The 25,345-nt window shown below is 36.9% G+C and overlaps 5 protein-coding genes across 6 annotated transcripts; 3 read left to right on the top strand and 2 right to left on the bottom strand.

Moving 5' to 3' along the window:
• Positions 1-424: 424 nt before the first annotated feature.
• On the bottom strand, positions 425-5,840 carry LOC110728927 (iron-sulfur protein NUBPL-like). Its single transcript, XM_021908589.1, has 9 exons — positions 5,662-5,840; positions 5,489-5,545; positions 5,236-5,362; positions 3,866-3,988; positions 3,574-3,671; positions 3,358-3,484; positions 2,945-3,030; positions 1,935-2,060; positions 425-942 (listed from the first exon to the last, which is right to left on the bottom strand). Exons 2-9 carry the CDS (start codon positions 5,528-5,530, stop codon positions 775-777), a joined length of 897 nt encoding a protein of 298 aa, XP_021764281.1. The 5' UTR covers positions 5,531-5,545; positions 5,662-5,840; the 3' UTR covers positions 425-774.
• Positions 5,841-6,538: 698 nt separating this feature from the next.
• LOC110728926 (putative disease resistance protein RGA3) lies at positions 6,539-11,248 on the top strand. Its single transcript, XM_021908588.1, has 3 exons — positions 6,539-7,459; positions 7,800-10,284; positions 10,597-11,248. Exons 1-3 carry the CDS (start codon positions 6,802-6,804, stop codon positions 10,694-10,696), a joined length of 3,243 nt encoding a protein of 1,080 aa, XP_021764280.1. The 5' UTR covers positions 6,539-6,801; the 3' UTR covers positions 10,697-11,248.
• A 3,481-nt stretch (positions 11,249-14,729) lies between these two features.
• On the top strand, positions 14,730-19,651 carry LOC110728924 (myosin-binding protein 1-like). Of its 2 annotated transcripts, XM_021908587.1 has the most exons (4): positions 14,730-15,724; positions 16,207-17,566; positions 17,710-18,617; positions 19,163-19,651. In XM_021908587.1, exons 2-3 carry the CDS (start codon positions 16,345-16,347, stop codon positions 18,486-18,488), a joined length of 2,001 nt encoding a protein of 666 aa, XP_021764279.1. In that variant the 5' UTR covers positions 14,730-15,724; positions 16,207-16,344; the 3' UTR covers positions 18,489-18,617; positions 19,163-19,651. The 2 variants fall into 2 exon arrangements, with proteins under 2 accessions (XP_021764279.1, XP_021764278.1); XM_021908586.1 differs by having other exon boundaries at positions 14,730-17,566.
• Positions 19,652-23,029: 3,378 nt separating this feature from the next.
• Positions 23,030-23,957, top strand: LOC110729030. Its single transcript, XM_021908731.1, has 3 exons — positions 23,030-23,093; positions 23,136-23,288; positions 23,380-23,957. The coding sequence occupies exons 1-3, from the start codon at positions 23,030-23,032 to the stop codon at positions 23,955-23,957; spliced, it is 795 nt and encodes a 264-aa protein (XP_021764423.1).
• LOC110728894 lies at positions 23,903-24,780 on the bottom strand. Its single transcript, XM_021908561.1, has 2 exons — positions 24,416-24,780; positions 23,903-24,334 (listed from the first exon to the last, which is right to left on the bottom strand). The coding sequence occupies exons 1-2, from the start codon at positions 24,734-24,736 to the stop codon at positions 24,212-24,214; spliced, it is 444 nt and encodes a 147-aa protein (XP_021764253.1). The 5' UTR covers positions 24,737-24,780; the 3' UTR covers positions 23,903-24,211.
• Between the last annotated feature and the right edge of the window lie 565 nt (positions 24,781-25,345).

Raw genomic sequence — 25,345 nt, 5'->3', positions numbered from 1 at the left:
AGGCACGATTCCTTTTCTAGTAAGTACTATGTATGTACCTTTTATGGCAACACGTGTTAGTGTTTGAGATATACATAAGATGATATTATTACTCCGTAGTAAGTAGTAACTTTCATCAACACTAAGTTGGCTTAGCTGGTTAAAGTCTTGAAGGTGGTATGAGTGGTATATGTGATTTACGATTAAATCATGTTTACATCACTATTGTTTATCATTGTAAGCCTATAGCAAAAGGTAAGGTATCCTAGTTTAGTAAAGTGGTAGCCAAGCAATGAACGTAAAGAGCATTAAGGGCGTCAATCACCAGCCACTTGCTAACTGTATAAACATGGTTTAGTTGAAGATATGAAAACAATGAAATGGCATAAGCGTATTGAAGAACATTAGCAATGAGGTAGCCAAAGAGGAAATTGTATCGAGCTATAAAGAGCAGCAATCTGGAACAATTGTGGCTGAAAACTTAAACACTCAGGTAAATAGAAGGCGTTTCAACAAAACTTGAAAAGTAAATACAGAGACAATTAAAAACTGGAGGGGTAACCCCCATGAATTTTGAAGCGCAATACCATGATTGCACACCATAGTTACCACACAAGAGGATTTGATTACATGTAGACCCTGATATTAGAATTTTCTGACTGCACAAAAATACTGTTAGACTACAAGATCTACCCGAACGCTCCCAACACCCCCCCCCCCACCATCCCTCTCTTTTTTCCTCAGAAAGGCACAAGGTCACAGAGCACTGGAAATTTGTCTTGCAAGTCCTGAAAATCATAGTGAAATTTCAGGGCTAAATTGCTTCTCTGAAATTTCCTCTAGTCGCTTTATAACCTTCTGAGCCACATCAGTGTATCTTCTGGCACTGGTTGAATCTGGTGACGATATTACAATAGGGACACCATCATCACAGCAAGTTCTAATGTCCATCTCTATGGGTATCTGCAATGGTGGTTATAACATAAACTTGTAAAAATGTTTTAAGGAAATAAAATCATAGTCAAAATCCATCTAAAAACATAATATCTGTATATAGTTACATTATCTTTCAATCATGGGGATAATTGGATATTGGTAGAGTGGGCTGAGAGCAAAGAATAGGGGACTCAGGGCTAAGTAACAGACACACAAACTGACAAAATGAGGACACTGTGAAGTACTCACATGCGGTATTGTGGTGTGTTGGCAAGGTAGTGTAATTGTTACTGTCAGGCACGATTAGGATATTGTGAAAGGGCAAACTTTTTTTCTAGGGACTGAGGGCATACGATAATTCACAATCTCATCTATCATTCCTTAACCAAGCATAATCTTCACAGCTACACTTTTGGGGTTTCACTTTGAGCCTTAGAGATCAGGCTTGGTTATCTCCAATGAAGACAGAAACACTCAATCAGTTGGAAAACACATCCTCTCTTCTAGCACAATTAATTCCATGACAATGCTTACCCATTTTTAGGCAGTTTCCTCAGAACTTCTTGCAGGATTTATTAAAATCGAGATTAACTATCAGTAGGTCAGGTTTTTGGATGTTGATATTTTTCCCTCGTCAACTCTAAGGAAATATGCAGTTGGTGCACCAAGAGATCTTCCTTATACCATAACTCATAGGCAGGACAGGTAAAAACTTGTTTGATGCTAATGAACTAAGGCTGGTCTTGTAAAACACAAGTTCATCAACCAGTATTACACGTAACATGTTTCAGTTCCCACGCAGAGAGGGTGAGGGGAAGAAATCAACTGACAGGCAACACAAACAAAATTAAACCCAAAACAATTTCAACCCAAGCATTTGCTGGGAGAAATGGACTTGAGACTCTGACAGTAGAAATACAAAAGAACAATACTAAGATTTTGATTCTTTATGATTCCAAAAAGAAAAATTTAGGACATAGCTTCCTCATACTAAAGTTCTCGAAAAGATAATCACTTACATCACCAAGAAATTCAAGAGACAATTCAGATCCTGTCCTCCTTGCTCCTCCTTCCCCAAAGATAAATGAAGGTTGGCTACAGTGAGGACACATAAAGCAGCTCATGTTTTCAATGATTCCTATAATCTGCAGGGAAAACCAAAGCCCATACATTATTGTACTATTAAACAGATATAACTGACAAGCAACACAGAAATTAATGTAATAGACTAACCTTAGGAGGGGCAATTTGGGAAGTCTAATATTATTAGGTTAGAGTCTTTAGCTTTAGTATAAATAGATGGAGGAGGGAAAGGAAAAGAGTAAGCAGAAATTTGTAATGAAGGGAAACCTTGGAGAGTCATGGCCTAAAGCCATTTGGAAAGTGATAACCTAAAGCTATTAAAAGTGTGATAGCCTCAAGCTATTAACATCGTTTTGTAATCCTCCCACCATTATCTATTAATACCAAGCTTCAATCTTTATTAATCTACAAGTTAAAAATAAAAAATTCTTGCTGTATATTGGTTTTGCTGTGGGACTGATCTCAGTTCATTACAATTAATCAGCAAACTGCAAATCTCCTTAGTCCCAACTCTCAAGAGGCAAATCGTCCTGACAGATTCTGTCTCAGAGGTACACCAAACAGAAACAGATACTTACAGGTAACCAACTAGACTATAACTGTCCATCAAGACGATGGTCAAACAGTGACGGTAAAATTATGCTTTTATTTATCATGGGATCTACTTAACTAGAGGACCAAAGAGCACACAAATGGTCATCAAGACCAGAGGACAGTAAACATCATTTAACCTAAAGGATGAAACAAATAAGCAGCAGAAGAGAATTTATTAGTTTAACAATTGGTCAGCCTTAGGAAAGCTTGAGTTTCCATTCTTGAAATATATTAAGTCCTATGTACAGAATTTCAACACGGCCAAAAGCATCAATGTTCCATATTTGCTCAAATATTATCACATTGAGCGATTCAGGAGAGCAGTCAATAGTTTCAAAAGAGTTAATCATACCGGAACATTGACTTTGGAGAACATGTGAGCACCTCTTCTAGCATCAAGTAATGCAATATCTTGAGGAGTGGAGACAATTATAGCCCCTATACAAGAAAAAACAAAAAAGTTACATTTCAGGCGAAATAATTCAAGCTGGACTACTAACCTAAGCAACCAAAGGAAGCAAAACATATTAGTTTAAATGACATCACAGTGAACACTGTGCTGTCACCGCCTCCTGAATACCCCAACACCCCAGGCGGGGCCAAAACAGAAAGATTCTTCACTACAAAGATACATTGACTTGATTAATCTGCTGAGTTTATTTACGCTTAATGATATAAGTGATGATGCTATGCATAAGCCCGCAAACAAATGTTGGGGTTTTACAGTTTACACTAAACTGTTAACAAATTACAAAATGAAAGTACCTGATAATTGCAGCCGCTGAGAAATAGTCAGCTGAGCATCACCAGTTCCAGGAGGCATGTCAACCACAAGAATGTCAAGCTCCCCCCAATCAACTCCTTTGGCCATTTTCTCTAGAGCACTCATTACCTGAAAGACTAGAGTCAAGCCAAGATGAAACCCAGAGTTTGATGCCAGAATCAAAAGATAATACAAGCATATGATGCAGGGTTATGTACCATGGGACCTCTCCAAACAATTGGTGCATCCTTTTCCACAAGCAATCCCATTGACATGCACTTTACTCCATAGTTTTCCTTGGGAATCATCTTCAAATCTAAAAAATTTAGCAAAAAAAGGAAATAATTTATATCCATTATGAGATAATATGCTCATAGCATAAAGAGCCCCTCAACCAGAAGAAGATGATGTATGAACTATATAGAGATAGACAAGAAATCAACCAAGGAAAGTGTCTATTTACATATACACCAAGAATTTATAACATGTTACACAGAACTAAAAACTCACCCTCAGTGGCTTCTGGCTTTCCATGAATCTTCATCATTGTAGGGATAGAAGGTCCATAGACATCAGCATCAAGCAGACCAACAGCAAGCTGACATCTATTAGCAAGGGCAACAGCCAAATTAATTGCAAATTAAATAATCACACAAAAACATATCAGCTATATTAGCAAAGTTTCTAATATGACTCTATTCCTCTTCAAAATAAGGTCAAAACATTTAATTAGAATGTCATAGTAGAAATTACATGTAGTATTTGAAAAAATCCACTCATGCCAGCCACCCCAAAGGAAAGGAAATAAATTTTTAGAATCAAGTCTTTGTTGTTGTTGTTGTTTTTTTTTTTTTTTAACTGATAAATGAAACACCCTCCAATTCTTCTCCTTGAGTGTGACCCAAACTGAAGAATCAGCGGAGGTGTAGATTAAAAATGACGCTAACTAATATATGCAAAGGATGCAACATCTAATGAAGACCTAGCAAAGAGAAAAGCCATTTTTTAAAACAAATTTACTCCTCCAAACTGAAATTCTAAGCTAGAAGCCGATATTAAGAGTTTAATAAAATAAAATAAGAATGAGCTAAAAACAGATAGATAATTGATGCAGTCATTACTAATGCCTCAGTGATTATTGTAATTGGTCATTATAGGAGTTACTAGCTTAATACTCTGATGCTTCATAACAAGAGTCAGCGGATCTCATATTAAGGTACTACTACGTGAACACCACACTGTAGACTGTAGTGGCATCAATGGACAATTAGTTACACTCCATGAAAAAATTATCATTAATAACAATACAACATCCACTTTCCTCACTGCTGAGTATCTGGACGGAACATGTGAACAAAGTTCATAGAAACCTTGCATATCATGATATCTACAGTAACCCAAAACATTTTACAATATGTTCAACATCATTACTCCTAGTTTGGTGCAGAGAAACAAGCATTTCCCCTTTATGTTGCCACTAATGTTCGAAACACCTTACAAAGGAGCTAATATTCAGTCACTTACTCACAATTTGGCTGCCATTAAAAAACTATAAAATTGCAATGTTGAAAATCAATCACTTCCATTCCCATGCTTCATTTACCCTACAGACAATTTCCATATCAACACAACAAACTCCAAAATTCCACGGGTCGACATCTTAAAAACAAGCCGACGTTTGAGACTTGAGATCATCAATTAGCAATTAAATTATCTTATCAATCCCAATATCAACCAATTACTACACAATGTGCAACCAAATAAAAATTCATCAAAAGGTATCAACAGCCAAAAACCCCATTTCCTCCTTCATTCATCCTAACAAAATTCCAATATAATTTTAAGAGAAAGAGGAGAGAGAATGGAGGAAGAGGCAATACCTGCAGTGGTTGACTTGCCAACTCCACCTTTACCAGAAGCCACTGCTATAATATCCTTAACCCCAGATATTTGCAGCCCTTTTCCCTTTCCAGCCAATGCTGAAAAACCCCTAATTCCTACATTTCTCTGCAAAATTCAATTAATTGAATCAATAATCCCCCCAAAAAAGAAATTAAGAACACTCAGAGTTTGAAAACAATCAATAAATTCCAATGCTTTGATAAACTAACAGAACCCAGAAATTTTAATTACCCAATTATTAACAAAACTATTGATCTTGAATGCCCTTTTCATGGTTTTCCTTATTTCCTGAAACCCAGTAATTAGTAAACAAGGTTTATTAGTTATAAATAATCACAGATATATCAACTTAATCAACCATTGAAGGAAAATATTACTTAACCCTAAACTAAAGCTAAAAATACCTCGAATAAATTCTGATATTTGCACTTCTGTTTGTAGAATTTGGTTTAATGTTCATGTATTAATTGAAGGAGAAAAAAGCATTGCCAAGCTCAACAATGGAGTTTCGTACTTGTTCTCTTTCAGGTTAATCGAATCCAAGCCTGTTAACTGTGTCGAAGAGGCCCATTGGATTGGTATGATTTGAAGAAGCCCAACTTCTATATGGTGCTACAGACTAACGACAGCAAAATTCTCATAGTTGCACGGTTGCACCGTACACCGTACATTGAGTGTATATAACAATCTCTTATACTAGACGATGTTTCATGTTTGTAAATAGGTTTTCAATACGAAGTACTACTCTTATCTTTCAAGATTGTAACCAACTAGACTGTTACCATTTACTTGAGGAGTTTGTTGTAGTAAAGCGTGTAAATATCGACTCTTTTAATATTTATAAATATCAATTTTTAATCCATTGTAAATTAACGTGTTTCAACACTATGACAGTATTAAAAGTATTTTTTTAAAAAAAAATTGTATGATGTGTATAATGTACTCCGTACTTAGGGTTGTTTTCTTCAGCTTAATTTCAGTTTAGTTCAACTCCAATTAGTTCAGTTCTTAATTTTTTTCTCTCATAAACAATTTATTTTAGTTTAGTTCAGTAAATCAGAACATACCATTAATTTTATTTTATGGCCAAAGCTAAGCCATTGCAGCTTTAGATACGAGATCTAAATGTAAACACATCGTGATATGATGCAGCCGTAATTGACCACTTAGCTCCGTATGGATGATATCGTTTAAAATCAAACTAACCATTCAATAAAGTAAGCCATAAAGTCAACATTTGAGAATAATACTTATTTTATTTTATTTTCAACAACCAACTTTGATTTTAACCACTAATGATCCAATTATTCACAATCACAATATTCAAATAACATTTTTCAATAGACTATGACTCCAAAAGTCTCCCTCACTAGTTAATTGCCTTCCTTAGCTTGTTCCCTTCACGCCATTTTCAATTTCTCACCACAAACTCAAATCCTTAATCTTCCCCCTTGATGCTACAACAACCCGTGATTAGCGATTGCGAAACCGACAGCTTGGTGATCGATCACAAATGAACTTGGAAGAGTTGTTGAAGGAGCAAAATGAGTGGAATAATGGAAAACGCAGTAGGTGGACTAATAGCATCAGAAACTCATGGAATGCTTGCACTACTATTGTCACGTATCGCCGACGAAATCAAGCTAGGATGGGATTACACGAAAGAGTTAAAGGAGCTACAAAGTCAGTTCACTACACTAAGTTTATTATTAGAGGGTGCTTCCTTTCAATCCTACAACAACAATAGCCTAGTAAATGATTGGCTCAACAAGGTAAACGATGCAGCCTACGAAGCAGATGATTTACTCGACGAGTGTTCGTATGATGCTTTGAAGCGTAGAGACCGGACTAGAAAGGCTAGAGGCAAGCTCAAAGATGGAGTTATTTCTTCCTTTTCGCGCTATCATATGGCGCGTAGGGTGAAGAAGTTGAGGAAATTGATAGATAAAATATATAGTGATGCTAAGGTTATTGGCCTTAAACCAATAAAAGTTGCTAGTGGTAATAATAATAATAATAATAGCACGTCAAGATGTCATGGTGATGAGGTTGAAAACAGGACACAACAAAACCGGCGACAATGGGTGGATGATCGGTTTCTTGTTGGAAGAGACGAGGACATAACTCGGCTTGTTAGGTTGTTATGTGACACTAGTGACACCGCGACAGATTTAAACGTTGTTGGAATTGTGGGCTTGGCTGGTAAGTTTACAAGTCAAGATTAATACAAAGTGTTTTTTTTTTTTTTTTTTACTTCCTTTATATACTCTGTATTTTCTTTGATTCAAAACAAAACATTTGATCACTTTGAATTTGGAAATATTTTAGCTAATTTTGGTTATTTGTTATATGTTAGTAGATATAAACAGGGATTTAAGTGACACATAAATAAATCATTCCAATCATATTGTTTGTTAATAAGAAATAAGTAAAAGAGCTTAAAAGATGATCATCATTCTAAGAAGCTAGTGTTTCTATGTATCAACGTTTGGTAAGAAAAATATATACTAGAACACTAATACCTTCCACATGTTCATGATAGGCTTAGGAAAGACGGCATTGAGCAAACGAGTTGCTAAGGCACAAGAAGTGATAGAATGCTTCAATTCTCATGTTATTTGGCTTGTGGTCTCTCATAGCTTTGATCAAATCGATATTTTGAAGAAAATGGTTGAGATTCTTTATGGAGAGGCTTCCAATTTGTCGGAAAGTCAAGCAATAGTAAAAAAGCTTCGCGACAAGCTCAATGGGAAGAGGTACTTACTCGTACTAGATGATGTGTGGGATACATTTGATTGGGAACCATTTCGATGTGCTTTGCAAGAAATTAGTGGTTCCAAAGGTACTAGCCTTCTAGTGACCTCACGAGGGAAAAATGTGGTGGCGAAGATGGACACATATAGTTGTGACAACCATGGTGAAAATGTCATACAAAAGGCTCATAGCTATCAGTTACAAGGGTTGAGTGAAGACGATAGTTGGTCTTTATTTATGGCGAGAATGAATAATGACTATCTAGTGGGTGCTGGTTATGAGGCATACGTGATAGCAAGGAGGATGATAAAGAAATGTGGCGGCGTTCCTCTAGCCATAAGAGCACTTGGAGACTTGTTAAGGGAACAAAATATAAAGGCATGGAAAGAAATTGAGAAAAGTGATTTATGGGAGAAAGAAGATAAATATGGTATTTTGCCTTCCTTAAAATTAAGTTTCATTTACTTGCCAAATACGGCGTTGAGAAGATGTTTTTCCTATTGTGCCATTTTTGGGGAAGACGAAGTCATTGAAAAGGATAAGTTAATTCAATTGTGGATGGCACAAGGCTTCTTGCAACCATGTGATAAAATGGAGTTAACAGGGGAAAAATACTTGAACATTTTGTTGAATTGTTCTCTTTTTCAAGAAGCTGAAATGGATGAGCTTGGAAATGCGGAGACGTTCAAGATACATGACCTTGTATTGTCTCTTGCACGCGTTGTTTCAAGTGACTCGAAGTTTTTGAATCTAGAAGAGAAGATAAAGATCAATGATACTTCAAGTGGGGTTCGACACCAATCGACTACACTCTTTGAAGGAGAGATCACGGCTGCATATTGTAAGCAATTTCGTACATACTATTACAGTCCTCGGTCATTTTATCTAAGGGTGTACATGAGTTTAAAATTCTTGGCGCATTCTAGGAGCTTAAGAGTGTTATGTTTGTGTAATCTAGGACTAAAGGAGTTGCCAGAGTCGGTTGGTTGCTTAAAACATTTGAGGTATCTAGATATCTCTGGGAATGAGTTTGGGATACTTCCGAAAGTGATCACCAAAATTTACCATTTGCAAACATTGAGAGTATTATCGATTGGTAAGGTATATGGAAGAAAACACTTTCCAATTCTTTCCAAAGAAGTTAGTAGTTTGGTAAATTTGAGGCACATTTGTGCCAGTAAATACCCAGGCATTGGTATACCCTTAGGCTTGTGTCATTTGACTGCTTTGCAAACTATACCGGTAATCGATTTAAGAGAAGATTGGGGTGGTAGATTAAGTGAGCTAGGTCCATTGGTTAACCTTAAGGGTACATTGAACATCCAAGGCTTAGAATGTGTACATTGTTTAGACGAGGCTCGAGGTCTAAATTTGGGAAGCAAGTTGAATGTTGATAGGTTAATCCTAAAATGGTCTAGAATTCAAGATCAATCATACCATATGAATAATGAAATCCTAGAAGCCCTGCAGCCCCATGAGAGTTTGTCTACGCTTGAGGTTGGATTTTACGGCGGTACAAGACTCCCTAGGTGGTTGATGGAGATGAAAGGCATAGAAGGATCACCACTGTACAACCTCGTCTCCCTAAGATTGACTCATTTTACATACGCACTGGGAAATCTTAATGTTGAAAACCTTAGGTCACTAAGATTTTTGTCAATAAAACAGTGTTACTTGTTAACTGTTACATTTCCAAAACATGGGTTCCAATGCTGCAGACTGCTAGAAGTACTGATGCTAGATGGTTGTAACATTGAAAATCTCCTGGACCTTTCGCCATTAACCCGGCTTCGTGCACTAGGCATCACATCATGTCATGGAAGAAGAAAGTACAAATTAGAGCTAGCAGGGTTGGCTAGTCTCCCCTGTTTACAAAAATTGTACACTGATGAACTGTTACCTACAGACTTGGTGAAAGATAGTCCACTTTGCGAATCGCTTCGGATATTGGATTTGGCATGTAGAGATTATTTGTATGATGGAAGGGAAACACTTCCTGTACAACTTCAGCATTTAGAGGGACTTCAAACGCTGGAAATAACCGAGTTCGAATGCCTCGAAACGTTACCGGATTGGTTAGGGAAACTGACATCCCTTGAAAGGTTGATGCTTGTTTCATTGCCGAAGTTGAAGTGTCTTCCTTCACAAGATGTTATGCAATCTCTCAACAACTTGAAGTATTTACAGGTTAGAGGATGTCCTTTGCTAGAGGAAAAGTTTAGCAAAAAGAATGGAGAGTTGTTCAAAGTTATACGTGTCCTTGATGTTAGCTGGTATGTTTATTTCCTCTGTCTTGTTTTTTTTTAAATAATATGATATGGAGTAAGATTATCATTTATCCTATACATTCAGGAGTACGGTACACCCTATAGTATTTATTTGTTCATTTGATGATAAAATGATCAATAATCATCAAAATGAGCAACAAAAAAAAAAAAAAAAAAAAAAAAAAAAAAAAAAAAACTCTTGAGTGCACCGTGCACCCGTATGTATAAAACAAATTCTAGCATTTTTTTGATGAATTATTACAATAGACCTCCACTTAAATTTTTAAGACTAATTATGTATATTTGGGACGCATGTAGGTTGAATAGCGAGAGGCAGGCGTCATCATCAGTTGAACAATCATTTGTAGAGGATAAATTTAATGTAATATCTAAAAACAATATGAGAAACTCAATATAGACAAATTTGTACGGTACTCCAATAGCAGGCACACATGGAAAATTGAACGAAGATTATTTCATGCTATATAATGACTCTAACTAATGAATCTAACAGTATACGTTGGTATTTCACATGATACTAACAACAAATTATATCGATATCAAAAAAACATTTTAACGCTCGTTGGTATCACTGAATAAGGTGGTTGGTATCATGGTGATACTATCTAAAGTATAATGAAATACCAACATGTGTTATGGCATTATTTTTTTTCAATTCCGGTAGAAGTGATCGAATGGACGATTATGCCAAATGACTCTAATAGTTAGAGTCCAAAAATTCCTCATATAACGTTATACAATATACATAATTGATAATGGAGAAGAGAGGACGAAGATCGGATATCGAAACTACCACTGGATCTCAAGCACCAAATATTGTACTATCTTCCCACCAAAGAGGCTGCTGCAACTTCCGTGTTGTCGACAACACATCCTACTTACTCACCCTGACCTTAGAAATTCTCACGAACAAATTATCATTTTCATCGATCATTACATCTTTAAAAGACGGCGAGTTCATAATAATAACATTATGCTGAAGCACCTCATACTTCATATTCCTAGATTGGATTTTAGAGGTGGCGACAATCTCCCTGAATCAACAATTTCGCTATTGAACCGATTTCTTGTTTGGGTAGTCGTCGAATTCCAAGTCAAGAAGATTGATTTTTCTCTTGGTTATCGTCAAGATAGATACACAAGGCAATGGCTTCCTGGAAACAGCTTCATATCATCCACCGTGGCTTCCTGGAAAGAATTAGCACAAGTAAGTGAGTTGAAGCTAAGTGGATGTGTACTCAACTCTTGCCTCGAAACCACTTGGTCTACCCTAAGGATTTTGTATTTGAAACGCGTCAGCTTACTCCATCAGCAGCTACTCGACAGTGTCTGATTAAATCATTGAGCATTGGTGAATTTGACACACTAAACGCCTTGGATCTCAAAAGACTTGTCACTCTATACATATATGATCGACGTAATTATTTCAAGATGATTCAGATAGATGCCCCTAACCTTAAGAATCTATACACTTTACATAGTATTGGTGGACAGACTAATGAATCAACTGGATCTTGCATTATTCGCAATCTAGCAGTCAGCAAGAGATTAAAAAGTATAACGATTATCAGTAATGCTAGAATAACTGATGGATGGCTGAATCACATTTGTATTGACAATCTCTCCAAGCTAAAGCGACTCACCTTGGATAATTGTCATAATCTTAAGCGTGTTAGAATATCAAGTAAATCTCTTGAGACTATTTTTCTATCTACTAATGGGTTAGAGGAACTCAAGATTGTTGATGTCCCAAGATTTCTGTACCTAAAGTTCTGGTTTTGGTATGCTTATCGATCTTTTCCTACCCCATCTTTTGTGTTAAATGATGCTAGTCGTGCTTCAGCAATGGCTAATATTTGGTTGCGAGGGTACGACTACACCGATAATGCTCTTGAGTGTGAGAAGCTAGTTAAGTGTCTGGGCAATTTTAATGTCTGGAGAAGATTGAAACTATATTTTTTCGGGGTTAGTTATCTTTTTTAAAATCCTCTTCCCATATTGAAATTTTGTATCAGCGAGTAATTAAAAATATTAATGGTCAAAGATGAATGTGTTATGAAACCATGAATATGACTTAGCTTGTTGTACTTATTGTAATACTTGTAATTGTTTTTCGATTGTGCAGGGTATGGTGGTTCCTTCGGATATAAGAAAAATTACTGAACCCTCCTCTTGTTGTCAAGGACCAGAAACTCAAATATGTTGTGTACTTTCATAAGAGGAACACCACTATCAATCAAGTTATTGATGGTCTATTTTGGCTTTCTGCATGTGGTCCAGAGACGATTACTATTAACTTCGCTCTCAATGCATCAAAGAAGTTGAGGTATGAACACTAAAATATACTTCCTCCATTCTATTAATATTACAACAAGGATAAAATTACGCATTAAAAAGTTTGAGTATGAGCTAGTTTGTAAATATGTTTAATTTCTTTGCTTACATCTTGCTGTTTTAGCTTAAATATATGATAATAGTATTGTTTCAATGATTTGTGACTAGTTTGAGTACAAGGAGGACGATAATACACTAGAGAAGTGTGTTTATTGTGAATCTCTTCCAGTTAGATGTTGGCGGCATTGCTTAGAGAAAGTGACAATCATAAATAATGGAGGTTTGAAAAATAGTCCAGTCAGTGCTAAACATGATGATGAACTAGAAGAATTCTTCAAGACCGCAACAAATCCTCGGAACATTGTCGTAGAGATCATTTATTTGTGACTTGTTGATTGATAATGCTAAAAATAAGTCACTCCGTACTATGCCCTCCGTTTTTTTTTTTTAAATGCATCACTTTGATTTTTGCATTATTCACATATCATACTTCATTTAATTTTTTTACCATATAAAATAAATAAATGTGGAGTATTATATAATATATCATTAGATTTCTTTAAAAAAAAAAGTGAATTACTAAACAACGTCCGGTATTTACCGGGTAACGCCCGTATTTTAACATGACTTTACAAACATGCCCCCATATAAAATGCACCCTATTCCGCTATTACTTTCTTTAATCGATCTCTAACTTGAACCACCCACCAAACAACACCCCATAGGGCTTGGGCTTGGGCTTGGGCATGCTCAGTTCATGGGCTGTGGAAACATAAGTTTAAATTATGGCCACAACTACAAGTCTACAAATACAATACACTTGCTATCATCATTAAAATTAAAAGCTGGAGAATTATATGGTTGATAACATGATAATTGTACTTAAAAGCATTCCTAGCTATGATTGCTTCCTCAACATCTATCTCAATCTACATTAATTTATATTTCTATAATTATTTATTTTGCAAATGGAGTAATGTAAGCATTAATTTCCAATATCTAATTCGGTTATTGTAAATATTTATATAGTGAACTAAAACGTGCCACGCCTAAACTAATGGCATGTATATGGAGAGATATGGGTAGAATCATGGGTAAGTATAGTTGTAATAATAAAAACAATTGGGGACCTTTATCTATCAATTCTAAGAATATTAAATTTGGGGAATAATAAATCAAGTTAGCAATTTGAGAAGAAAGTTAGGTTTAGTGTTTACTTTATACATACATTTTATATAGAGATAGCCATGTGACAAGGACATGGTACAATCCAAAGCAAAGTTAAACCTTGTCCAATTCTAATTATATCAACCATTTGGGTCACCTAATCCTAGCCATGTTCTTGATAATCTTAAGCATATTTCAATTATCTAGAAAGTTTGGTTGATTTTTTGATTAAAAAAATACCAATGCAATAACAAAAGTCACCGGAATACCGGATAATAACAATGTACTCTATGATAAAAGACATGTATAAATGTTTGTATTAAGAGCGAATTTTTGTATTTATGACTTTGTACAATTGATTACATGTAGTCAACAATCAAAATTTAAGTATATCAATACTAGGTAACTAAGAAAGAAAGTTCTTAATGAATACTTCTTTGAATTAAATATTGAATCTCATCTATATTAATAATTTTTATGACATTTTATGTTTTATGTAATAGAATACAGTTAAATTTAATATTGGATATTACGAGTCTTATTATTACGGAGACCGGAGTCGAATTAGGGAAAGTATTAAAAACCAAACCATACTTTTTTTGTATTAAAAAATATGGACATTAGAAAAATTAGAAACCAAGCAAATACAAGTAGTAGATTTAATTTTATTTTAGGGAATTTTGACTTTTACCACCTTCAAATAACCACTTAATTGAATTTACCACCTCCAAAAAAAAAGATTTACTTTACCACCACCAAAATTTCCAAAAATTCGATTTTACCACCAACTAACGGATTCCGTCCATGAATCCGTTAGTAGGGCCCACCTTTTTGACGGTTCTTCTTCATCTTCCCCGATTTCCATATCAACCCAGCCAGCAACGAAATTAACACACCATGGTTGGTCGGAATTTCGTGTGGGGGCAAGGGAGGGGTCGGAATTTGGTGTAACCTAGGGAGGTGATCGGAATTAGGTGGTGGTTAGGGTTTTAGGAGTGCGGAATTTGGTGGTGGCTAGGGTTTTAAGAGTTGTCGGAATTAGGGGGGCTATATGGGTGGTCGGAATTTGGTGGCTAGGGTTTTGAGGTCGGAAATTGGTGAAAGGGGGTCGAAATCCGGTGTGGGGGCTGTGACTGGGTGCGGTGCGATGCGGTGTTAGCGGTTAGGTGGTGGGGTCGTTGGTCGTAGTGATTAGGTGGTGGCTAGGGTTTTGAGGTCGGAAATTGGTGGAAAGGGGGTCGAAATCGGTGTGGTGGTTGTGCGGTGCGGTGCGGTGGTTGTTGCTGTGCGTTGCGGTGGTAGTTATTAGGTGGTGGGGTCGTTGGTCGTAACGGTTAGGTGGTGGGGGCTGGTAGCGGTTAGGTGGGGGGGGGCTGGTCGTAGCGGTCAGGTGGTGGGGCTTGTCGTAGTCGGTCCGGTGGTGGGGTCTCGACGGTGGCAGCAACCACCGGTTGATGGATGGGGTTTTTTAATTTTTTTTTTGTTTTTTTTAAATTTTTTTTCTAAAGCTTACCCAATAATATGGCGACACGTGTGCAAGGTAGGCCCCACTAACGGATTTATGGACGGAATCCATTAGTTGGAGGTGATTGGTGGTAAAACTGATGTTTAATTTTTTTATGAGGTGGTAAAGTAAATCTTTTTTTTTTAAGGTGGTAAATTCAATTAAGTGGTTATTTGAAGGTGGTAAAAATCAAAATTCCCTTTATTTTATCTTATATTTGGGCCAACAGTTTTGGCGTTGGTTGAGGTTTAACGGTCAGTCGATTTCACATAGCCCAAAGGACGTCTTTGTCATTCCACCCCACCAACAAATTTCTTCATTTTTAATCTTCAAAAGCTTCCATTTTTATTCTCCTTCCCTCTTCTTCCTTCTTTTTCGTTCTTCACCTCTGATCCATCTGAATACCTCCATTCAATCAAGGTACTCTCTTTTTCTCTCTCCTCTTCTTTCTGATTTCTTCTCTATCCCAAAATCTTAGCTTTTATTGCATTTTTATTTCTAAGTTAGCAGGATTTCTACCTTTGATATCTGAAATTTGTTGGCATTTTGAGAAATAAATCACTTACTATTAGGATTTTCTTGATATTATCATCTGGGTTTCATTTGAAATTGGAAATGATGTAATGGGTATATTTTTTTTTTGGAATGTTTGAGGAATTGGGCAATGTTATATTGACTTTTAGTACTTGGGAATAATTGGGTTTTTGATAATTTCTTGTTTTGATGGGTGAATTGTGATTGAGGTGGGATTTATATTATTTGGGTGATTGTCGTGAGAATTATTTATCTGGTTAGTTGATTGATTATTTATGTTAATGTAGCTAAACTTTGATGATGATGATTATGTTGGCTTTTGAAATTGGTTTATGGATTATGAATTGTGGCATTTTTGGTGGTTTTAGGGTCTGATTTGGGATGGGATCATCTTTATCGATTTTGGAACGTTGGAGTTCAGGTTGTTTACATAAGCTGGATTGTCATTTGGTTTTCCCAATTGAAGTCATTGGTTTATTGTAGGAAACCCTTGTAATTCAAATTATATGGCTGTAAAAGGATCCTTCCCAATTAAAGTGGATAGTAATGTACATGGATTTACCCGCGTGTTAAAATCAGCTGCGTGCGAGTGGTTGTTGCTATTTCTCTTGTTACTTGATGCAGCATTTTCGTATTCCCTAACAAAGTTTGCTCAATACTGTGAGCTACAATTACCTTGCATATTGTGTTCAAGGCTTGACCATATTTTAGGAAAAGAAAATCCGGACTTTTATGTAAATCTGCTTTGTAATAATCATAAGTCAGAAATATCATCTTTGATTTCTTGTCATAACCATGGGAAACTTGTTGATGTTCATGGAATGTGTGAAGAATGTCTGTTGTCGTTTGCAAAGAACGACTCAAAGGAAGAAGCATACAAAATTTTGGTAGGTAAGTTGGGATCAGAATGTATTCAGAAACCATTAGTAAATTTGGATATTAATTCTGGTTCTTTGACCACAAAGTTCTGCTCATGTTGTTCAAAGCCATGGAGATCTAGACCAAGTGTGCAGAAGATGGTTCAGTCGAAATTACCTTCTGCACCTGTTTCTAATCCTGAGATTCCTTCACCAAAATCACCAGGACATAGATGTCTAAACAGTCAACAGGGATTGAAGAATAGAAGGGATAGATTTTTGTTGCCAACTAAACCTCTTGTCCTAGGAAGTAGAGATCATGATTCCTTGTCTCATGTTGGGTACACTGAAGTAAAGATCAGTTCAGACTCTGAATCAGATTTCCCATTTTCTGATGATGATGATCTGATCAATGTGCCTCGGAACTGGAAAATGAATGAATTTCTATCACGACAGGGCTCCAAGTTCACCCCAAAGAGTCAGTATGCTGATGTTTTCCCAGCAGTGCAACGTCAGAAATCAACTCCTGCCACTAGCAATTTAATGCTTCTACATCTTGAGCCTGAAAAAGGTGAAACGACCACTCCAAGGTTTATATCTAATAGTGATTTAAGGAAGGGCCTTGGAGAGCTAAACTGGCAACAACTTATAAAAAAAGCAAGTCCTTTAGTACCTGAGCTTGTGTCATTGGATGATATTCCTTTATCATCCAGTGCTCAAAAGGGTTCACCAGCTATATCTGCAGATGAAGGTGACAGAGTTTCTCTCTCAAATATGCTTGATTCTTCTGGTTATACAGATTTTATTTCTCACAAAACTGCTTTGTCATCTGAAAACGTGCAACTGCCAGCTAGACTATCAAAAGAGAATTGTAAGTTCATATTGCCTGCATCTCATTCTTTTTGGTTTAGCTTGTTTAACTGTTGCAATTTCTTTTGGTTTATAGGTTTGTGATGTTATCCAAACCCCTAATATTTTGAATACTATTTGTTAATTTTTATAAACTACCTCCAGGTATCAAAACTAAGGAAATTGGTGACACAGGACTTACCTCTGCCATGAATAATTGGGAATCTATTGATTTGGATAGCACCTCAACTCTTTCTTCAAGGAAGGATGCTGCACTTGTGCCTAATAACAATTCTGTCATTGGTGCAAGAGACCTTGCTCCTATTACTATTAAGGACGTTAAAGCTTCAAACCTTTTATCAGAACAAATTGGCAGTAGCGCTTGCAATGTTATTGAATCAGATGAGGAAGTTTCAAAAGTATCAGACCCCCAAACAGATTCATTATCAAGCAATATGTGCCCTCCAGTGAATGGTCACTCTGATGAACCACAGAAGATTCAAAATCCTAGTTCCAATGATACTCTGATGCCTCCTAAATCTCCAACAAGTATGGAGAGGTCTCAGTCCCTTGAATCTCTAGAAGAAAGTGTAAGTGAAATTGAAGGTGAAAGTCTTGTTGACAAGTTGAGACGACAGGTTGAATATGATAAGAAATGTATAAAAAATTTGCACAAGGAGCTAGACGAAGAGAGAAATGCGTCTGCAATTGCTGCGAATCAAGCTATGGCTATGATAACTAAGTTGCAAGAGGAGAAGGCTGCTCTTAACATGGAGGCCCTACAATATCTGAGGATGATGGAAGAGCAAGCAGAGTATGATGTGGATGCGCTGGAAAAGGCTAATGAAATGATTGCTGAAAAGGACAAAGAAATACAAGAATTGGAGGCAGAGCTTGACTATTTTAGAATAAAGTATCCAGAAGATTTTCCAGAAATGAATTAGGAAATTTTGTTTGCAGAGGTTGCACAAGGCTCCTACTTTGAAAGCACTGAAGTTAAGAGTTCGTAGAATTGAAGATATTATCACACTGCACATCCTTGAATGTCGTACAATATCTGGAAGCTTTGCAGGGTATATTTATTCCTGGTTACTTTCTTGCTCCCTTAGTTATTCGTTCTGTTTCTGTTTCTTTTTAGATAATGCGGTATAGGACTATAGGTTTATTTTATAAATGTTTCCAGGCTCTGGAAAATGGCTATAGCACTAAACCACTTATGCTGACTATCTAGTTCATGTGGTTCTCAAAAAGTAGTTTGTGATACTTAAATGGCTAACAAAATTAGAAAGGGTTGTGAGTTAAAATCAGCAAATACATAGTTTATTACCAATGTTAAATGGAGATATTATATTCGTGTATGTTTACTTATTTATTGGTGTAAAGAGAGCCACATATTACAAATGATGTAGATGAGATTTGTGAACCAAGACCCTAACCAACTAAGTTAGTTGACATCCACATATTTGTGTATGTTTATGAAATTATGAATATATATAGAATTGAGTTTCTCAATTTAGATTACTGAAGCTCTAACTTTGCTACTGTGTTCTGACATTGGAAGTATGAAGACAACAGTAATCTTGTTATTTAACCTTCAGTTTTTTTTTTCTGCAAGCAGATTCCTGCTGGAAAAAATGGACAAAGAAATTGAAAGCATCAGCTTGTTGCGAGTGATTCTGAGAAGAGGCCATGCTAACTTTCAGCAGCTGCTTAGATGCCGAGATGATTACGTAAAGAAAGTTCTCATTAAGGTATCAGCTCAATACTTTGATGAAAATGATCAGCGAAGTCTGCCAAATCTTTTGCATCCTCATTTTTTGTCTGAGGTGTGTATACATTCGATAGTTGTCATTGAAGCAGCAGCAGTGGCGTATCTTGTGGATATTCTCAGAACAGAATTATCAGACTGTATACTAGTGTGCATCTCTTTGATATGTTATCAATTGTTTTGAGGCTGAATCCAATCGGCCAACATGTAACTGATTGTATCTGCCTATGTAAATTTTGACCCCATTGATTTGGTTTTCTTGTAATCCTCACAGCTTAGGAATACCATTGTTTTCCCAACTACGGAGTACAAAATATACTTGGTGTCTTACTTTGCTCATGGTGTCATTCTTTGCATATGTTACCATACCTTGCATTTTTCTTTGCTAATTGATTCCTGTAATCAAAGTTGTATCACAAACTACAGTAGCGAGGGGCAAAGCAGTGGTTGTTTCGAAACAGTACAAAGTTGCAGCTCAGGTTGTATCATTTTTACGTTTCCATTTCTTACTTCTCGATGATCTCGTGCAACATAGTTTCTGTAACACAGCACATGTTTCATACTTTTATATGGAGTACTACATAGTACATACAGTGTATCAACTATCCAAGTAGACAATTGTAATTGGGCTCTACATGATTTGGAGTCTAGCTTCTCATATATCTTCTCGGATGCTTCTTGGAAACCAGTAATCCGACATTGTTTCTTTTATTTTTCTCAACTGCTATTTGTCGCTCCCAAATTACCAGGTAACGCTCCCTTTTTGACTTGAATGGACCACTATGCCCTTTATGCAATTTGGGTTATAAAAAGGACCTTGTTCCCCATTTGGACACAATACATGAAACGGTCCCCTCACTTCACGACATTGTTGTCCCGAGCTTCCCAAAATCGGTCCCCACGACCTTGCAACCAAATCGGTCCCCACGACCACCTAAATTTTCTATTTTAAAAAATCGTTAAATTTTCCGACGGGTCTTGGGTCATGGACGGCGAGTGGAACATACGTACGCCGGAGAATGCGTCGGATCATTCTGTAAGTTTTTTTTTTCGGTAATTAGGACATCCGCCTAAAATTTCCGGATGTCCTAGGTACATCCGCCTAAAATTTCCGGATGTGGTACATCCGGAAATTTCAAGCGGAAGATGGGATCCGCCTAAAAAATCCGGATGTTCCATGGTACATCCGGAAATTTCAGGCGGATGTACCTAGGGACATCCGGAAATTTTAGGCGGATGTCCCTATTAGTTTTTTTTTTTTTTTAAAGTTAAGTACGTTTATTTAATTTTTTTTACGTTTATTAAGTTTTTTTTTTATGTATTTTTTTTTCGTGGTCTTTTGATTATTGTTGTGATTTAGTATTTGATAATTAATGTAATTTTGTTGTATTAATATGATTATTAGTAATATGTTTATTTTTTGTTTCATTATTATTATTATTATTTATATTATTATTATTATTGTTATTATTAGTAATATGTTGATATTATTGTTGTTGTTGTTGTAGTTGATATTATTATTGTTGTTGTTGCTGTTATTTTTATTGTTGTTGTTGTTGTTGTTGATATTGTTATTATTAATTAGTAGAAATATAATATTAATATTAATATTAATATTAATATTAATATTAATATTATTATTATTATTATTATTATTATTATTGTTATTATTATTATTATTATTATTTATTTATTAATTAATGTTATGGTCTTATAAATTGTTTTGTAGTTGTTGTTATAATTTTTTATTATCATTAATATTGTTATTGTTTTGTATTTGTTGTTATTATTATTAGTATTGTTATTAGTATTGTTATTATTATTATTATTATTATTATTATTATTATTAGTATTGTTTTTATTATTTTAATCATTATTATTATTATTATTATTATTATTATTATTATTATTGTTTTTATTATTATTATTTTGACATAAAGCATGTTTTGTTTAATTTGTATAGGATATGGAATCTGAGGAAGGCGGTGACGGTGTGAATTATAGTTGGAATTTTGTCAACGATACGTTTTTTCCTACATTTGACGATGCTGTTACATGGGCTGATGGTGTTTCCATAAAATTGGGATTTATATTGGTGAAATCGTCTTATAACAAAACCAGAGATGGTCGGCCGTATCGGTATTTGCGATGTGATCGGTCACGAAGGAGCAAGCCGAGAGATTTGGAGAACGCGATACGGAAGGACACCAAAACCAAAGCTAATGGTTGTCCATTCTACATCAAGATATATTATGATGTCAGCACCGGAAGTTGGAAGATCATTGCGAAAAATGATCACACCGGGACACATAACCACCCAATGATTGTGTACCCAGAGGGTCACCGTAAAGTGAGCGGATTGAGTCCGGGTGCAAAACAGGTTGTGCGGGACATGACAAAGTCCAAGGTTGCTCCCCGTAATATCATGTCCACTATTGCCGAGCAATTTCCTGATGATCATCCAAACATCTGACACATTTACAATTGCCGAAATGACTTCAGGATGGAGATGTCCGAAGGAAGAGGAGTTGTTCAGCAATTTCTTCATCTGGCGAGAGAGAGTAAATACATTTACTGGTTCACGAACGATGATCACAATGTTTTGCAACATGCATTTATGGTGCACCCGATCATGGTCAACATACTCCGCACATACCCACATGTCATAGGTATGGATTCTACTTACAAGACCAATCTATATAACATGCCTTTCTTTGAGATAGTAGGCATGACACCAACAAACCAGAATTTTCTAGTTGGATATGTTTTCATGCGCGACGAGTGCACGGCTAGCTATCGGTGGGTGTTGCAGAGATTAAGGGAGTTGATTGGGTTTGATAAAGAGCCATATGTATTTATTTCAGACCGTGATCTTGGGCTATGTGCGGCTTTGAGAGAAGTCTTTCCAGGGACGTCACATTTACTCTGTCTATGGCACATCAACAGAGATGTGGAGGCTAAGGTGACGAAGATGTTTGGAAAAAAGACGGTTGGTGTCAGTTTTAGAGCTGGGAGATGGTTCAAAATCGTGAATGCAACAACACAGGCGGAGTATGATCATGCTCTAACTGCCATGCAAGTGAGGTGGGGAAAATATCCGGAAGTGATTCAGTATGTTCAGAGAACTTGGCTTTGTCATAAGAAGAAATTTGTGAAATTTTGGACGAACCAGGTTCTTCATTTTGGTAACACCACCAACTGCAAAGTTGAGAGCCAACAGTCAGCAGTGAAAACTTGGTTAGAATCATCCACAGGTTAGTTGTATTATTTTATTAGTTGTTCTCGTTGTTACGTAATTGTAACTGTATTAATTGTAATTGTATTTGAATTTACTAATTAGAATCATTGGCAGGTGCTTTGGATACCGTATGGGCCCGAGTCCATTGTCATATCGGTAATCGCATCATACAAATTCGTAATGACTTGGAGGCATCAAGGTCTAAAATTGGTCAGATGTACAGACAGTTGCCACTGTCACGTATAAATGGCAAAATGTCTCAACATTGCTTGAAAGTTCTGGATAACGAGACGAAAAGGATGCGGGATTTGAGTTACCAGGTCCATGAACGGTGTGGATGTGCTATGCGTCTGACCCATGGTCTTCCATGTGCTTGCCAGATACATGATTCGATAGTTGCATAGACAGGATTGTATAGCAGCCAAATTCATTCTTTCTGGAAGATATTGGTTATTGGTGATGGTGTTAACATTCCTGAAATGGTAAATGATTCGACCGAGGAGGCTGCACATTTTCGGTCCCTAATCGGCGAAGTCATGGAAAGTGACCCGGCCGTACGTTGAAATGTAACGGGAATCATTGAAGAGGAGCTACATCCAGATCATTCACACCTTGAAGAACCACATATCAACCTTAACACTCGTGGTCGACCAAAAAGAAATAACACTAGGCGTGATCGTAGCTATTTCGAGCATGTGAACCGTCAACACACTCAACGTGGTGGTGACCCAGAACCAGGTAATACTAAAATTCCATATTTAATATAAAAATATGTAAACTTAATACTTGTAGCTTTACTAATAATTTATCTTTTAATTTTGTGTTGTAGATCCAAGTGACATTAGTCAATGCAGGTATTTGAACTTGCTTCCAGCCCCAATGTTGCCGTACATTTCGTCTTGGAAGGATGTCATTGGTGATGGGAACTGTGGCTTTCGTTGTGTTGCCGACTTCTTCTTTGGCGATCAAAATAAGTGGTTTGACGCTCGGGAAACAATAGCGAACGAGGTCGCTGGTCATCCTGATTTTTACGAACGGATTTACGGGCTTGGGCGACTTTGGATGAACGTGGAGCGTATTCGATGGGATGGTGGGGCTGTCGGGGAGCGGCATTGGATGGTTACAATTCAAGATTTATTTCCTATTGCTACGTGGTTCAACGCAAGGGTGATTTGTCTCGGAGTAGGCCTAGTACCAACTTGCTACTACCCATGCATCACAGTCTTACCGCTTAGGGCACGCAACGGGGTTCGGTCACCGACTCGAGAGTTTGTGATTGCTACAGTTGGTGGATCACATTTTATCCGTCTTGACCTTGTACCTGATTCACACTCCCGCCGATCGCCGGTTGGTGGACGGAACACCACGAGGATAGTGTCAATGGATGGGATCAAGCATATCAATTGAGAAGGGACATGTGGGATGCATTAGTTAGGTAGTTTGTAATGTACATTCACTAACTTTGAACATTTGTAAGAAAATTAGAATTATGAAATTAATTTTAAATGTATTTGCTTTTAATCTAACATGATATGCAACAAAACATCAAATATAAAATAAAATAAGTGTCCAGTTTATACATTACATTTAAAAAAATAAAATATAAATAAGTTCATAACATAATTAAAACCATCACTAACAGAACATCTAATCAAAATAATCTAAAGTCCCATTTTTGACTTCCAATCAAATACAAGCTGCTCAGTCATTGTTCGAGTCTCACCCGACATTTCAGGATACTCAGCTAGTGCTCTTTGGTGAATCTCCATGGACCGACCCATCCACTGCAAATCAAACAATAACATATTATAACACAAAAATTAATAGAAGTCATAGTTAATATAATAATAAGCATTAATACTTACGTAATCAGTGTTAGTCCGCTCAGGCAGGTTGCTTGTAACTCCTGGACCTGGAGATACCCGCGGGTGAGAAAACCTGTACAGCCACTGCATGTAACCGGGCGCAACCGAAGGAGCTGCAGCACTAAGCCTGGGTAGGGCACCTAAAACAACACTCTGAGATACCCCAGGGACAAACTTGTTCCACATCACAGCTGTCATCTCAGTCGGGAAGTCTACCCGATACATCTTCAAGTTAGTCGGCCTCTTGGCCTTTTCTGGCCTGATGATCTCGCGGGGAATGCCTTGCACGAAACCAAGCTGGCGCACCACTCTATCAGCCATGTACGGCTCAATGATGTTACGGTACTGGATGCAGCCAATGAATAAAGTGGGTGGCACTCGTAATACAGGATCAGCTCCGTACGGTAGCCAGTTCACCTCACGGTCAGTAAGCGCATCAACCCTAGTGCGAAAAGCTAATTGGCGCTCCAAGTTCTTGCTAGGACATCCCGCTCCTACATCCCAAGCAGACGCACGAGGCATTTGAAGGTCCCGGGTCAAGGTACCATGCTGTGGCCGAAAGCACGGAAAGTACTCGTAAATCCACGCTTGTAGAAGCGTGAGACAACCAGCAATCGAATCAGCACCTTTCCGTGATGTCGTGCCCAGTTGCCGATACAAGTAGGCCAGTGCAGCTGTTCCCCAAGCATACTCGTTAATAGGGAAATCCGTGTGACATAGCTCGTGGAGGAAGGAAGGATGCGTATGGTTACCACTCTTGTCTACAAACAGTGTACCTCCAAGCACTAACCACAAGTATGCATCAAGCTGCTCACTAAAATCCCGGTCAACCGCCAATGTCGACTCAAAAATCTTATCAGTCAACACCCCACTACAATATGCTCACTAAAATCTTAGCAGCAAGATCGTAATCTCCCCAAATGGCATGTG

This window comes from Chenopodium quinoa, unplaced genomic scaffold (genome assembly GCF_001683475.1).
Source record: "Chenopodium quinoa cultivar QQ74 unplaced genomic scaffold, ASM168347v1, whole genome shotgun sequence".
In the NCBI taxonomy this organism is placed as follows: domain Eukaryota; kingdom Viridiplantae; phylum Streptophyta; class Magnoliopsida; order Caryophyllales; family Amaranthaceae; genus Chenopodium; species Chenopodium quinoa.
This window is presented reverse-complemented; position numbering and strand designations above follow the sequence as displayed.

Excerpts from the sequence above, each read along its gene's own strand:
- LOC110728894 (XM_021908561.1), bottom strand. The coding sequence starts at position 24,736 with ATGGCTGATAGAGTGGTGCGCCAGCTTGGTTTCGTGCAAGGCATTCCC. Across the intron at positions 24,335-24,415 it reads AGCGGACTAACACTGATTAC|TGGATGGGTCGGTCCATGGA; the intron begins GTAAGTATTAAT and ends TTTGATTTGCAG.
- LOC110728926 (XM_021908588.1), top strand. The coding sequence starts at position 6,802 with ATGAGTGGAATAATGGAAAACGCAGTAGGTGGACTAATAGCATCAGAA. Across the intron at positions 7,460-7,799 it reads TGGAATTGTGGGCTTGGCTG|GCTTAGGAAAGACGGCATTG; the intron begins GTAAGTTTACAA and ends TGTTCATGATAG. Across the intron at positions 10,285-10,596 it reads CGTGTCCTTGATGTTAGCTG|GTTGAATAGCGAGAGGCAGG; the intron begins GTATGTTTATTT and ends GGACGCATGTAG.
- LOC110729030 (XM_021908731.1), top strand. The coding sequence starts at position 23,030 with ATGGTAAATGATTCGACCGAGGAGGCTGCACATTTTCGGTCCCTAATC. Across the intron at positions 23,094-23,135 it reads AATCGGCGAAGTCATGGAAA|AGGAGCTACATCCAGATCAT; the intron begins GTGACCCGGCCG and ends GAATCATTGAAG. Across the intron at positions 23,289-23,379 it reads TGGTGGTGACCCAGAACCAG|ATCCAAGTGACATTAGTCAA; the intron begins GTAATACTAAAA and ends TTTGTGTTGTAG.
- LOC110728927 (XM_021908589.1), bottom strand. The coding sequence starts at position 5,530 with ATGAAAAGGGCATTCAAGATCAATAGTTTTGTTAATAATTGG. Across the intron at positions 3,989-5,235 it reads TGGCAAGTCAACCACTGCAG|TTAATTTGGCTGTTGCCCTT; the intron begins GTATTGCCTCTT and ends TTTAATTTGCAA. Across the intron at positions 2,061-2,944 it reads TCTCCAAAGTCAATGTTCCG|ATTATAGGAATCATTGAAAA; the intron begins GTATGATTAACT and ends TTTTCCCTGCAG.
- LOC110728924 (XM_021908587.1), top strand. The coding sequence starts at position 16,345 with ATGGCTGTAAAAGGATCCTTCCCAATTAAAGTGGATAGTAATGTACAT. Across the intron at positions 17,567-17,709 it reads TAGACTATCAAAAGAGAATT|GTATCAAAACTAAGGAAATT; the intron begins GTAAGTTCATAT and ends AACTACCTCCAG.